At 40.3% G+C, this 14,002-nt stretch overlaps 1 protein-coding gene across 1 annotated transcript in view; it reads right to left on the reverse strand.

Moving 5' to 3' along the window:
• Positions 1-14,002, reverse strand: part of Znf667 (zinc finger protein 667) — a 36,567-nt gene that overhangs the window by 17,125 nt on the left and 5,440 nt on the right. The window contains exons 3-4 of the mRNA XM_008846629.2: positions 10,959-11,085; positions 7,356-7,448 (exon numbers count right to left, since the gene is read on the reverse strand). Of these exons, the coding sequence (XP_008844851.1) occupies positions 7,356-7,448; positions 10,959-11,085 (220 nt within the window). The remainder of the gene's footprint in view (positions 1-7,355; positions 7,449-10,958; positions 11,086-14,002) is intronic.

Consider the following 14,002-nt stretch of genomic DNA (forward strand, 5'->3'; position numbering starts at 1 on the left):
TTCCTTGTTGATCAAGGAATTCAACAAATTTAAAGAATACACGAACAAACAAATCAAAGAACTAAAAGCAGATAGGGATAAACTTCTGAATGAATTCACAAAAGTGATAGCAACATTGAAGAAAACTCAGGCAGAAATGAAGAAGGAAGTGCAAAACTCAATAAACCAACTTGAAACAACACAGGAAAACCTCACCGCCAGCATAAATGAAAGGGAAAACAGAATATCAACACTGGAGGATAAAGTTGAAGAATTGGACCACTCAAGCAAAGATTATGGAAAAGCTATAAAAACACAGGAATGGAATATGCAAGAGATGTGGGACACCACAAAAAGACAAATCTATAGATCATAGGAACAGAGGAAGGAGAAGAATTTCAGGTTAATGGTGTTGACCAGATCTTAAACAGGATTGTAGAAGAGAATTTCCCCAAATTAAGAAAAACATCCCCATACAAATACAGGAAGCACAAAGAACACCAAATAGATAGGATCAGAAAAGAAAACTGTACAGAACAAAGAGAGAATACTGAAAGAAGCAAAAGAAAAACAACAAGTCACATACAAAGGAAAGCCCATCAGAATTACAGCTGACTTATCAATGCAAAGTATGAAAGCCAGAAGAGCCTGGACCAAGGTATTTCCAGTTCTACATGACAGTACATACCAGCCCAGAATACTTTACTCAGGAAAAATGTCTATTATAGTTGATGGGGAAAGAAAAATCTTCCATGACACGAATAGCCTGAAAGAATACACATCCACAAGACCAGCCGTTCAAAGAATACTTGAAGCAATACAGAGAGCAGAGAAAGAAACAACTAGACCCCAGGGGCAATGAAAGAAAATAAATAAAAGTATAACCTAGGAAACACAAAATTAGACAGAGAACATAAACAGCAATGAAATGACAGCAACCAATATACACCTTTCAATAATAACCTTAAATATCAACGGACTGAACTCCCCAGTCACAAGACACAGGCTAAGTGAATGGATTAAGAAACAAAATTCATCTCTTTGCTGTCTGCAAAAAACCCATCTCACCTTCGATGACAGGCACTACCTTAAGGTAAAAGGATGGAAAAGGATATTCCAAGAAAATGGCACTGAAAAACAAGCAGGTATTGCAATTCTAATATCTCACAAAATAGACTTCAAAGTAAAACTAATCAGAAGAGATAAGGAGGGTCACTTCATTCTGATCAAAGGAACAATTAACCAAAAAGATATTACAATACTTAACATACATGTACCAAACTCTGGTGCACCCAAATTCATAAAAACAACACTAACTTTAAGACACAGGTTACCCCCAACTCAGTAATAGAATAGTAGGGGACTTTAATACTCCACTGTCTCCATTAGACAGGTCAACTGGATAAAGAATAAACAGAGAGATGCCTCAATTAAATGATACCATACATCAAATGGACCTAACAGACATCTTTCAAATATTCCACCCAAGCACCAAAGAATACGCCTTCTACTCTGCACCTCATGGAACTTTTTGAAAAATAACCACATACTGGGCCACAAAACAAACCTCAACAAATACAAAAAAACTGAAATAATTTGATGCATTCTATCGGGCCACAGTGCAATAATGCTCAAAATCAACACTGGGAAAAGCCCTAGTCACTACAGGAACTCATGGCTATTAAACAACACATTCTTAAACAATGAGTGGGTCAAAGGAGAAATTAAGAAAGAAATAAAAGAATTCCTGGAATTCAAGGAAAAGGACAAAGAATACAACATGACCTCTGGGACACTTTAAAAGCAGTCCTAAGAGGGAAGTTTATAGCTCTAAGTGCCTACATTAGAAAATTAGAAAGAGCCCAAATAAATGACCTAACACTGCAACTCAAGGCTCTGGAAAGGCAAGAACAAATGAAACCCAAACCCAGCAGAAGAGAAGAAATAACAAAAATCAGAGCAGAAATTAATGAGAAAGAAAGAAAACAATACAAAGAATCAATGCATCTAAGAGCTGGTTCTTTGAAAAGCTAAACATGATAGACTCTCAGCTCAGTTATCCAAAAGAAAGAAAGAGCAAATCCAAATCAACAAAGTCAGAGATGAAAGGGGACACATCACAACAGACACCCAAAAGATCCAGCCATTATAACAGAATATTTTAAAAACCTATACGCTAGTAAATTTGAAAATCTAAAAGAAATGGATGGATATCTAAAATCATGGGAATCACCAAAGTTAAACCAAGAAGAGATCAACAGTTTAAACATACCCATAACTATAAGGAAATTGAAACAGTAATACAAATGCTCCCAACTAAAAAAAAACCAAGCCCAGATGGATTTACAGCAGAATTCTACCAGATATTTAAAGAAGACCTCTAACCAATACTACTTAAATTATTCAAAATGATAGAAACAGGGAGAACTCCCAAATTCCTTCTATGAAGCCAATGTCACTCTAATACCCAAACCCAGTAAAGACACAACCAAAAATAGACCCACATCCTTAATTAACATAGATGCAAAAATTCTGAACAAAATACTTGCAAACCGCATACAGACAATAAAAAAGATCATCCACATGATCAAATTGGCTTTATTCCAGAGATGCAGGGATAGTTTAATATATATGTCAATAAATGCAATAAACCATATAAATGAACTTAAAGACAAAAATTACATGGTCACCTCAATAAATACAGAGAAGGCCTTTGACAAAATCCAACATGCATTCATGTTAAAAGTCCTAGAGGGAATTGGACTGGAGGGACTATACCTCGACATAATTAAAGCTATATACAACAAGCCCACAGCCAATATCATTCTAAATGGAGAAAACCTGGAAGCATTCCCATTAAATCAGGAACCAGACAAGGATGTCCACTATCTCCACTCCTTTTCAACATATTGCTTGAAATTCTTGCTGGATCAATAAGACAGGAGAAGGAAATTAAAGGAGTAATAATTGGAAAAGAAGAGGTCAAACTATCACTTTTTTCAGATGATATGATACTATACCTGAGATATCCCAAAAGTTCCACCAGAAAACTCTGAGAACCTATCACTTTTGCAGATGATATGATAATATACTTAAGAGATCCCAAAAGTTTCACCAGAAAACTCCTAGAACTGATCAACACTTTCAGTATACTGGCAGGTTATAAAAATCAATCTACAAAAATCAGTAGCCTTTATATACCAAGAACAAGCAATTGGAGAAAGAATACAGGGAAATGCTCCTATTCACAACTGCTGAAAAAAAAAAAAAACACCACATCACCAGACATGGTGGTACACCCCTTTCATCCCAGCACTGGGGAGGCAGAGGCAGGTGGATCTCTGTAAGTTCAAGTCTGGTCTACATAGCGAGTTCAAGGTCAGCTGGGGCTACAGGAAGACCCGGTCTCAAAAAGGTTTAAAAAAAATTCTTGGAATAAATCTGACCAAAGACACCAAAGATCTCTACAATGAAATTTTTAAATCATCAAAGAAAGAGATTGAGGAAGACATTAGGAGATGGAAGGACCTCCCATGCTCATGGATTGGAAGAATTAATATGGTGAAAATGACCATCCTACCAAAAGCAATATATAGATTCAATGCAAGAGCAACGCTGGTGGGATTACTATACCAGATCTCAAAGTATACTATGGAGCTATAGTCATAAAAACAGCATGGTACTGACAAAAATAGACACATAGATCAATGGAACATCATTGAAGACCTAAACTCAAGTACATGCAATTTCAGCCACCTGATATTTGACAAAGGTGCAAGAACACACAACGGAGGCAAGACAGCATCTTCAACAAATGGTGCTGGCAAAACTGGATCTCCACCTGTAGAAGAATGAAACTAGATCCTTATCTTTCACCTTGCACAAAAGTCAACTCCAAATGGATCAAAGGTCTTAATGTGAGACTGGAAACTCTGAAACTATTAGAAGAAAATATTGGCAGTAACTTACAAGATATAGGTATAGGAAAGGATTTTTCTAAATCAGACAGAAGCTGCTCAGGAATTAAGGTCAGCAATCAACAAATGGGACCTCATTAAACTAAAAAGCTTCTGTACAGCAAAAGAAACAATCAAAAAAGTGAAGAGAAAACCCACAGAATGGGAAAAAAATCTTCACCAGTGACACATCTGACAGAGGTTTAACATCCAGAATATATAAAGAACTCAAAAAACAAAGAATCAAGAAACCAAATGACCCAATTAAAAGATCTAAACAGAGAGTTCTCAAAGGAAGAAATAAAGATGACTAAGAAACATCTCAAAAAGTGTTCAACATCATTAGTAACTAGGGGGATGCAAATTAAAACCACCCTTAGGTATCACCTTACCCTAATCAGACTGGCTAGGATCAAGAGAACAAATGATACCAAATGCTGGTGAGGATGTGGAGAAAGGGGAATGCTCATTCACTGCTGGTGGGATTGCAAACATGCAACCTCTGTGGAAAACATTGTGGAGAACTCTTGAGAACTCTTAAAAAACTACAAATGAACCTACCATTTGACCCAGTTATACCACTCCTTAGCATATACCCAAAGGACTCATCTTATTGCAGAGACACGTGTACAACCATGTTTGTTGCTGCTCTTTTCACAATATCTAAGAGACGGAAGCAACCTAAGTGCCCCTCAATTGATGAGTGGTTAATAAAAATGTGATATATTTACACAATGGATTTCTATTCATCAGTAAAGAAAGATGAAATAATGAAATTTGTAGATAAATGGATAGATCTAGAACATAAACTCAGAAAAACAAATGACATGTTTTCCCTCGTATGTGGATCCTAACCCCAAATCTAAATTCCATGTCCTTTTAATAAGATGATGCTGTACAGCAGTCTCTACTGCATGAAATAACTACCATCATCACGACTTCAGCTGTGCCTGATCACTAAATATTGTCATAATTGGGCTTGTTGACAGTTGTGCTCATTCATGAAAAGAGGGCCAAACAGGGTCATTGGACCCTTACCAGATTATCCAGCCACTCTTCCCAGCCAACATATATAATCTGGCCCTAATCACACATGGTTTCCTGGATTTCGGGAGGGCTAAAGTATAAAATCTGGAGAAGGCTAGGAAGAGAAGGCATGACCCATGCTGGGTAAAGGCTTTCCAGTGTGCATACCCTCAGGTCCTACATACACCTCAGCAACCCCTCAGTTATCTTGGTCAGAAAGCTCAGTAAATTCATTGGTTTTCCTGTAAAACTTCAATCAAACACTGGCTTAATACTAGAACCTTAAAAGGGAATAAGCATTGCTTAGTATCCCCAGGAAAAGAATTATCACAACAAATGGGAAATTTATTTGTTAATGCTATTATGTCTCATAATCATTAAAAAAAAAGAAAATGAGAATGTGGAAGATGTTAAAAGGATGTGGGAATGGGGATACTTTCCAAAATAGAAAAAATGAGAAAGCCTAAGCAAGTGATGAAGGTCTGTGTAGGTTTGTTATGATATACAAAGGATGAGACAAAATAATATACACATAATCTTAAAATTTCTAAGGTCATAGTTTATTCAATTTGTTTAATAAACAAAATATATATCTAGTCAAGGTTTATCTGAGAACATTTGTTTTTTTTAACCAAGCTTTATCTACATAGCACATGGTAATTAAAAGTATCAGACTGGTGGAACTAATCTTATTGGATTTTTAAAAGCCATATTTTGGAGCATATACTAACTAATCTGGTCGGAGGGACTTAAAGTTTTTGCCCCTTGCCCTCCAAGGTCGAGTAAGTTCCAGGGGACTATGGAAAATCTCTCAAAATGCCCTGTAACTGTGGAGAGTCATCTGTCCTCCTGTTCAGGGAGATTATGGAGAACCCATGAGATGGACTTGAACCAGTGTCCAGTCTACAAAGAGGAGGGTGAACTCAGAGGAAACATCTCAACCATACTTCCAAGTTAAGCCAGATATGGTTGAGCAGGACCTTTGACTTGTCTTTACATAGGTGGAACTGGTAAAAGAAAGGAGCCAGGGGTTCTTCCCAAGCCCATGTGACCCCTGAGGAACAGATCCTCAAACGACTTGAAGTGTAAACATAAATTGATTTATTTGGGCCAACTGTATGGTTAAACACCCAAAAGGAAAGTATAACCAAAGAGTAAAGTCATCAGTATATTTAAAAGTTCAAGGGAGTACACTTCTCAGACATTTGTCTTAAGTCCACATAAAAAGTTATTTAGACAATTATTTCTCATTGATGATTTTGTTCCTAACTAGAAAGTGCTGCTCTAAGACTTCAAATCTTGGTCTCCAATACTGTAGTGCCCACCTGTAGCTAACTAAGGGAGACAACCAGCTATTGTTCTAAAATGATGGATAAATTTGTTTTCTCCCCTTATCTAGAAGCCTTTGAGAGGGAACTGACACTGATTATAACCACTCCAACACCTATCAAAATACCTGAAAGCAAATCCTGAATCTATCACTCTAGAGTCCAGCCTTGGAAGACAAAAGAAAAATGAGGAGGAACCCAATAGAGGGATGCTTTGAAGCCCTTGTCAAGAAATCCCAATGGACTCTGATATGAACATTTAAAAACTGCCGTTCTGACTTTTTTATGGTTCCCTGTCTGAACTTGTAATGCTAACTACTCTTGCCTTTACTTCTTCACATCCCCTATTCACCAGTCAAGGACTCTCTTTTCTCCCTACAGATAAGAGTTATGCAATTTAGGAGTCTTTTAGATAGACCCACTGAAAGGGTACTCCAATTGCTTCATCCTGTGTCCCTGTTCAGCATGGAAGAAGCCAGAGTGGTCTGCTTCCCGAATCCCTATCAGCAATTTGGGTAACCTCCTCAGAGGATGGTATGATAAGAATAGGAGGTAGGAATTGGCTAGGCAGCTAGAGCAAAAAGACCCCAAAGAAAAGTAGCCAGTTTCTTGGCTAAAAGTCAAAATGTCCTTGGGTCTCTTAGCAACACACTCTGTTCCAAAGGCCAAAAATGACAAAGGTTTTTGTGAGCTCTTACCTAATCCCTAAAAGATTTTAGGGTTACCTCTTCAGAGGGGTAATATTAGAGTAGCAAAACACCCCACTTGAAAGAAAGAAAGAAAGAAAGAAAGAGAAGAAAGAAAGAAAGAAAGAAAAAGAAAGAAAGAAAGAAAGAAAGAAAGAGAAAGAAAAGAAAGAAGAGGTTGTCAGAAGAAAGAGATGGGGAAATATGGGAGGTGTTGGAGGGGAGGGAGTGGGCACTGTATCTGTGAGAACCTTGATCTTAGAATTCCCAGCTCTTAGAACTGTGTAAGATCAATTTCTGTTGTTTACAAATTGCTCAAGGTATTTATTGCGCTGACAGGCCAATGGTTAAGACTTACACCCTGGCTCTCAGTCACTCACCTGGGCCCCGGCGTTGCCTTGATGGTTCCGCCATCCATGGTGGTTTCCCTTTCTGGAGCAAAGTGATGACATTTGGCCTCCGGGAGCAAAGACCTATGTGTGGAACAAAAATGGGAACTGAGCACGATGCCAACACCACTGAAATCAGAACTGAGCCCTATGTCCACAGGATGAGGATTTACCATCAAAACAGGAATGCAGGGATGTGATGGGCAGCTGCAGAATGGGGGTGGAGGTTGACACTGAAATTTATTTATTTATTTTTAAAAAATATTTTATGAATTATTTTTATTTTCTGTATATGAGTGTATTGCCTGCATATATGGAAGTACACCCGTGTCGTATCTACCGTGGAGGTCAGAAGAGGGTGTTGAGCTCCTAGAACTGGAGTTAAGGAGTTGTTAGCCGCCATGTGGATGCTGGGAACTGAACCTGGGTCCTCTGCAAGAGCAGCCAGTGCTCTTAACTGCTGAGCCATCTCTCCAGCCCTGACATTGAATTTTTCCAAAATATTTTATTTATTATTTTTATGTATATAAGTGTATTGCCTGCATGTATGTGAGTGCACCTGTGTCGTGCAATGCTGCGGAGATCAGAAGAGGGCTTCAGATTCCCCTGGAGTTAGAGTTAAGGACGGTTCATAGCCGCCAAGTGGGTGCTGGGACTAGAACCCAGATCCTCTGCAAGAGCAGTCAGTGCTCTTAACCATTAGGATTCCTGTTTCCTGACACATAACTCCTAAAAACATCTATCCTCCAAAGTGGTGTCTTTCATATGCTCATGAGATAGCTGGTGTGTATAGGCTCCTGGAGAGCCTCAGGATGGACCAGAGCAATCTTTTAGGGATTAGGTAAGAGCTCCCAAAAACTTTTGTGATTAGGGCTTGGGCTTCTACCCTGCCTCCAAACTGCACAGAGAGCAGCCAGGTTGGAGACTGATCACTGACAGCCAATAATGGGATCAGTCATAAGAACATTGTGTGGAATTCTCAAGGAACTAATAAAAAGTTAGAAAACATCATGCCTGTATAAACTCAAGAGGACAGGGTTCAGAGACCTTCTAGGCTGATCAACACGTGGAGAGTGGCATTCCCAGAGAGGGCAGTCACTCTGAGCTTCCTCCTGTTCCTCTCCTGATGCATCTCTTTCTTTACCTGGAGTCTTTCTAGCATCTTTTATACTAAACTAGTAAACAAATAAAAGTACGTGCCCAAATTCTGTGATGTACTTAGCAAACTATCAGACCTGAAGGGTACCAAGGACACTCCCAATTTACAGTTAGCTGAAAGTTCTGTGGGTCTGATACTTTCTCCAGGCAGGTGGACTCAGGACTGGAAAGTCAGGTGGGCATTTGGGTGAGAAACATTTGAAATGGGGAACCCCCCGCCCAACACACACACACACACACACACACACACAGACACACACACTTTGTTTTTATTTATTTATTTACTTATTTATTTATTTTGGTCTTTTTGAGGCAGGGTCTTCCTGTAGCCCACAGAGATCCCCTGCCTCTGCCTCCCAAGTGCTGGGATTAAAGGTGTGCGCCACCACGCCCAGCTTATTTATTTTTTTTAACTTAAAAAAATTTATTGAGAATTTCATACATGCATATGTGTTCTGAGCAAATCCATGTCAACTCCCTCCCCTCCAACTCCTCCCATATCTCCCCATCACTTTTTCCTGACAACTTTGACACACACACACACACACACACACACACACACACACACACATTTTAATTTCAGACTATTCTGTGCTGAACGGTGAATGTGAGAATTGGTTTTAAAAATCTTATATAGGGGCTGGAGAGATGGTTCAGGTTAAGAACACTGGCTGTTCTTGCAGAAGACTTGGGTTTGGTTCCCAGTCCCCACATGGCAGCTAACAACCATCCATAACTCCAGTTCTAGGGATCTGAAGCTCTCTTCTGTCCTCTGCAGGCACTGTATGACTTGGGAGTACTTACATACATGCAAGCAAAACACTCATACACATAAAATAAAAATAAATAAATCAAAAAATTTTAAATCATATCTAGGGGGCTGAAGAAATGGTTCAAGCAGTTAAGAGCACGTATTGCTCTTGCAGAGGACCTGAGCTCAATTCCCAACACCCATGTCAGGTTGTTTACTACCAGCTGGGGGAGTTAAAACCTCTGGCCTCTGTGGGTACCTACACTCACATACCCACACAGATACACACATATACACATTATTTAAAATAATAAAAACAAATCTTAAAAAATATTTTATGGGGTGGAGAGATGGCTCAGCAGTTAAGAACACTGGCTGTTCTTGCAGAAGACCCGGGCTAAAATCCCACATGGCAACTAACAACTGTCCATAACTCCAGTTCCAGGGTATCCGACAGCCTCTTCTGTCCTCTACGGGCATTGCATAACACAGGTGCACTTATCTACATGCAGGCAATACACTCATATGCATAAAAAAATAAATAAAAATTTAAAAACTTAAGTACAGTGTTTCCAAATAACCACCCTTTCCACTTAAAAATACATAACCAAGAGAAATAAATGCAGTTGAAACCTGCAGAGGAATGCTCGCAGCCACAAATCCTAACAGTAGGGACAACCTGGAACGCCCATCCGTTCATGAGAGAACAGATGAGATGAATGTGAAGGAAAACGGGGATTTAATCCTTGTTCTCTCCCTCTGTCTCTGTTAGCAAGCTTCAGCGGACAAGTTTGTCGTTAGAACTGTCACACAGCTAGCCAGAACCACTGGCCTTCTGTCCCAACGAACTTCCCCAATTCTGTTTGTTGGAGACTTCGGCAATGATTTTCAGACAGAGGATTTTTTTTAAAGCATGTTTTTCTTTTCTAAATTTATAATAGTTTGCCCGATTTAAAGACTTTGCTGATAGCCAATCAATATGTAAGTTTCCTTCTCACCGTAAACCAACGCACAAGGATATGACCTACTTCCCTTTGGGGTCCAGAGTTTGAGATTTGAGCCCACTGGACCAGACTGCAGCCTAAATAAAATCCATGCTGGTGTCCTGCCTGACCTTTCCTGCAACACCAAACAATCTAATATCATCCAGCAATGAAGAGGAAGAGGTGCTGGTACATGCTGCAGCAGGGGTGAACCTCGAAACATTATACTAAACGAGAGACGCCACCTGTTCGTGATTCTGTTTCTATACAAGGCTCGGGTTAGCAAATCCACAGAGACGGAGAGAGTAGGGCCGGCTAATCGTAGAGGGTATGCAGGAATGGAAAGTGAATGGTGAGTTACTGACTGCAGTTTCTTTGGCGAACAGTGAAAATATTCTAAAATTGATTGTGGTAGTATGTGTACAACTCTGTGAATATAATAAAAGCCAACAAATTTTGTACTTTATATAGGATACATATATATGCACATATATCACATATATGTGTATATATCACCTGCATATGTATGTATAACCTATATATATATGTTTACATGTGGATATACACACATATATAAAGTTGTTTTAAAAATCCACATGCACACGATTAGAGTGGTTTCCATTTTCCTGACTCGACCCTGATAGATACATGCATGTCCCTTTATAGCCTATCTGGATTATGAGGGGCTGAGGAGAGCCTTACCAAGTGAGACCAGGTTCTGATAGTTCTCCAACATGACCTCTTCATACAAATCCTTCTGAATGGGGCTCAGCCCTTCCCATTCCTCTTGTGAGAAGTAGATGGCTAAGTCCCCAAAAGTCACTGATGCCTGAAATTAAAAAAAAAAATCATACGACCATTCAACCACGAGCCTGTACTTCTGCATGTATACTGTTGGAGAGAACAGTGACCGTGTCCCAAACACGGGAGACATGTTGGTGACAGCAGTTCTGAGACCAAAAGAGCAGGTGTCTTAAATAAATGAAATGTAATTCAATATGCTGTGCCTGTTACTACAGATAATGTTATGTATTTTAATAAATAGAATTGGGGGTGGGCTGAGGAGGTGGCTCAGTGGTTACGAGCACTGGATGCTCTTGAAAAGGACCCAGGTTCAGTTTCCAGCACCCACATGGTGGCTAACAACTACCTATAACTGCAGTTCTGGGGGATCCCACACCTTCTTCTGGTCTCTGTGGGCATTTTATGTATATGGTTCACATACATACACAGGCAAAATAGTCATACATATAAAATAAATAAAATTAAAAAAAAACAATCCCAGCAATTTGGATCTACTAGTATTTACAAAGTTAAAGTGCTATCTAAGCACTGACTGTGTTGACTCATTCAGTACCCACACTAACTAGCGGTAAGACACTGCACTGAGGGGATCCTAATCACTGAGGCCAGGAGAGGTGAGGTACATTACTGCAGTTCACACAACTTCTAAATAAGGAGCTGGGGTACCAGGCAGTGTGGATCCCGAGGTAAGTTCCTATCCATAGTCTGTAAAAAGCACACGAGTTTGTTACATGCGGCAAAACATTCTTCAATCAGGTTATCAGGGATTGATCACAATGTAGGAAGACTTTGAGTATGTGTGTCCTGTATGTATGTGTTCATGTGGGTGTGTGCAAGTGTGAGGGTGCACGGGTGTCAATGTGTATGGAGGTCAGAGGTCGATGAGTGTCATTCTCAATGGCTTGCTGCTTTGTTTTTTATTTATTTTTATTATATGTTTATGACTGTTTTGCCTGTAAGTATACCACATGCATGTAATGCCCATGGAAGTCAGAAAGGGGCACTGGATTCCCTGGAACTGGAGTTATAGATGGTTGAGGACTGAACCCCAGTCCTCTGCAAGAGCAGTCAGTGCTCTTAACTGCTTAGCCATCTTCCTAGCCCACCACCTTATTTTTTGAGATAGGGTCTCTCACTGAATCTGAAGCTCGCCAATTTTGCTAAGTTGGCTGGGCCATGAGTTCTAGGGATCCACCTGTCTCCACATCCCCAGTGCTGGCATTAGATGTGTGCTGTTGAACCTGGCTTTTATTTTTTACACTTTTTTTCATATTTATTTACTCATTTGTGTGTGTATGGGGCGGTGTACTATGGTACACAGGTGGAAGCCTGGGGGCAACCTGTAGGAATCAGTTTTCTCTTACAGAAAGTCTATTAATTTGGTTTCCTGTTGCTATGATAAAAGACTCTGACCAAAAACTACTTGGAGAGGAAAGGGTTTACCGCATCTTACACTTCCAAGTGACAGCCCATCATTGAGGGAAGTCAGGCAAGAACCCGGGGCAGGAACCTGGAGGCAGAAACTGAAGGATCATGGAGGAATGCTGCTTACTGGCTTGCCCCTCTGGCCTGTGCTCAGCCTGCTTTCTTATACAACCCAGGACTACCTGCCCAGGGGTGGGCATCACCCACAGTGGGCTGGCCCTCCCATATCAAGAAAATACCTCACATGGGGCCAGAGAAATAGCTCAGCAGTTAAGAGCACTGGCTACTCTTACAGAGGACCTAGGTTCAGTTCCCATCACCTACATGGCAGCTCACAACCATCTGTAACTCCAGTGCCAGAGGATACCTTCTTCTGGCCTCTCTGGGCATTGCACAACATGGGTGAACTTATCCACATGAAGGCAAGATACTCATTCACATAAATAAAAATGAACTAATAAAAGAAAAGCCTGAGAGACAAGCTCATAGGCTAATTTGGCAGAGGAAATTCCCCAACTGAGGTTCTTCCTCGGTGTGTCAAGTTAACAACCAAAGCCAACTATGACAGAGAGATTGACTAGGTCTTGATCTGGCTTGCTTGGGTATTGGTGTTGCTGTCATGAAGATAGAAAAAAAACAGCCATACAGGCCAGAGAGATGGTTCAGCAGTTAAGAGCACTGGCTGTTTTCGCAGAGGACCTGGGTTTGGTTCCCAGCACCCACATGGTGGCTATGGTGGCTAACAACTGTCCATAGCTCCAGTTCCAGAGGATTCAGTGCCCTCTTCTGACCCTCACAGGCATTACACAACATGGGTGCACTTACCTACATGCAGGCAATACAGTCATATACATAAAATAAAAATAATAAATAAAATATATATTTTTTAAAAGGCCATGTGCAAAACATGAAAACAAACTGAATTCTGTTAACAACCAGCAGACCTGGAGGAGGACCTGAGCCCCTAATAAGAACATAATCAACACCTAGATTTTACTCCTGGGAGACCTAAGCAGAAGACCCAGCTAAGCCCTGTTGAGCCTGAACCCTGACCATCTCAGACATTGCTGATATGAATATTTTGTGCATCAAGAGGGAACGAAGGCATATAACTCTGGATGAAATGTGGTTTGGTTTTTTAAGACAGGGCCTCATGTATCCTAGCTGGCCTCAAACTCACTAGGTAGCCAAAGATGACCTTGAACTCCCAGTCCTCCTGCCTCTGCCTCCCCAGTCCTGGGATTACAGGCAGGACCCACCATACTTGGTTTATGGAGTGCCAGGGATGCTATGGTTTTATGTATCCTAGGCAAGGACTTTACCAACTGAGCCACATCCCCAACCCAGAGAAATGTGTTTGTGAGGAGAAACCATCCTGGAGTTGCTGTGCCACTCCGTTGATTGTCTCCCATGGTGATGCAGGCTGACCACAGGGGTCACCTCACTTTTCTGTCTCCAATTCACTCCTCGTTCTTATACTTTAACCAGGGAAATTTCTTCCATGTGAATATATATAT

This window comes from Nannospalax galili, unplaced genomic scaffold, assembly GCF_000622305.1.
Source record: "Nannospalax galili isolate Female #2095 unplaced genomic scaffold, S.galili_v1.0 scaffold842, whole genome shotgun sequence".
Lineage (NCBI taxonomy): Eukaryota > Metazoa > Chordata > Mammalia > Rodentia > Spalacidae > Nannospalax > Nannospalax galili.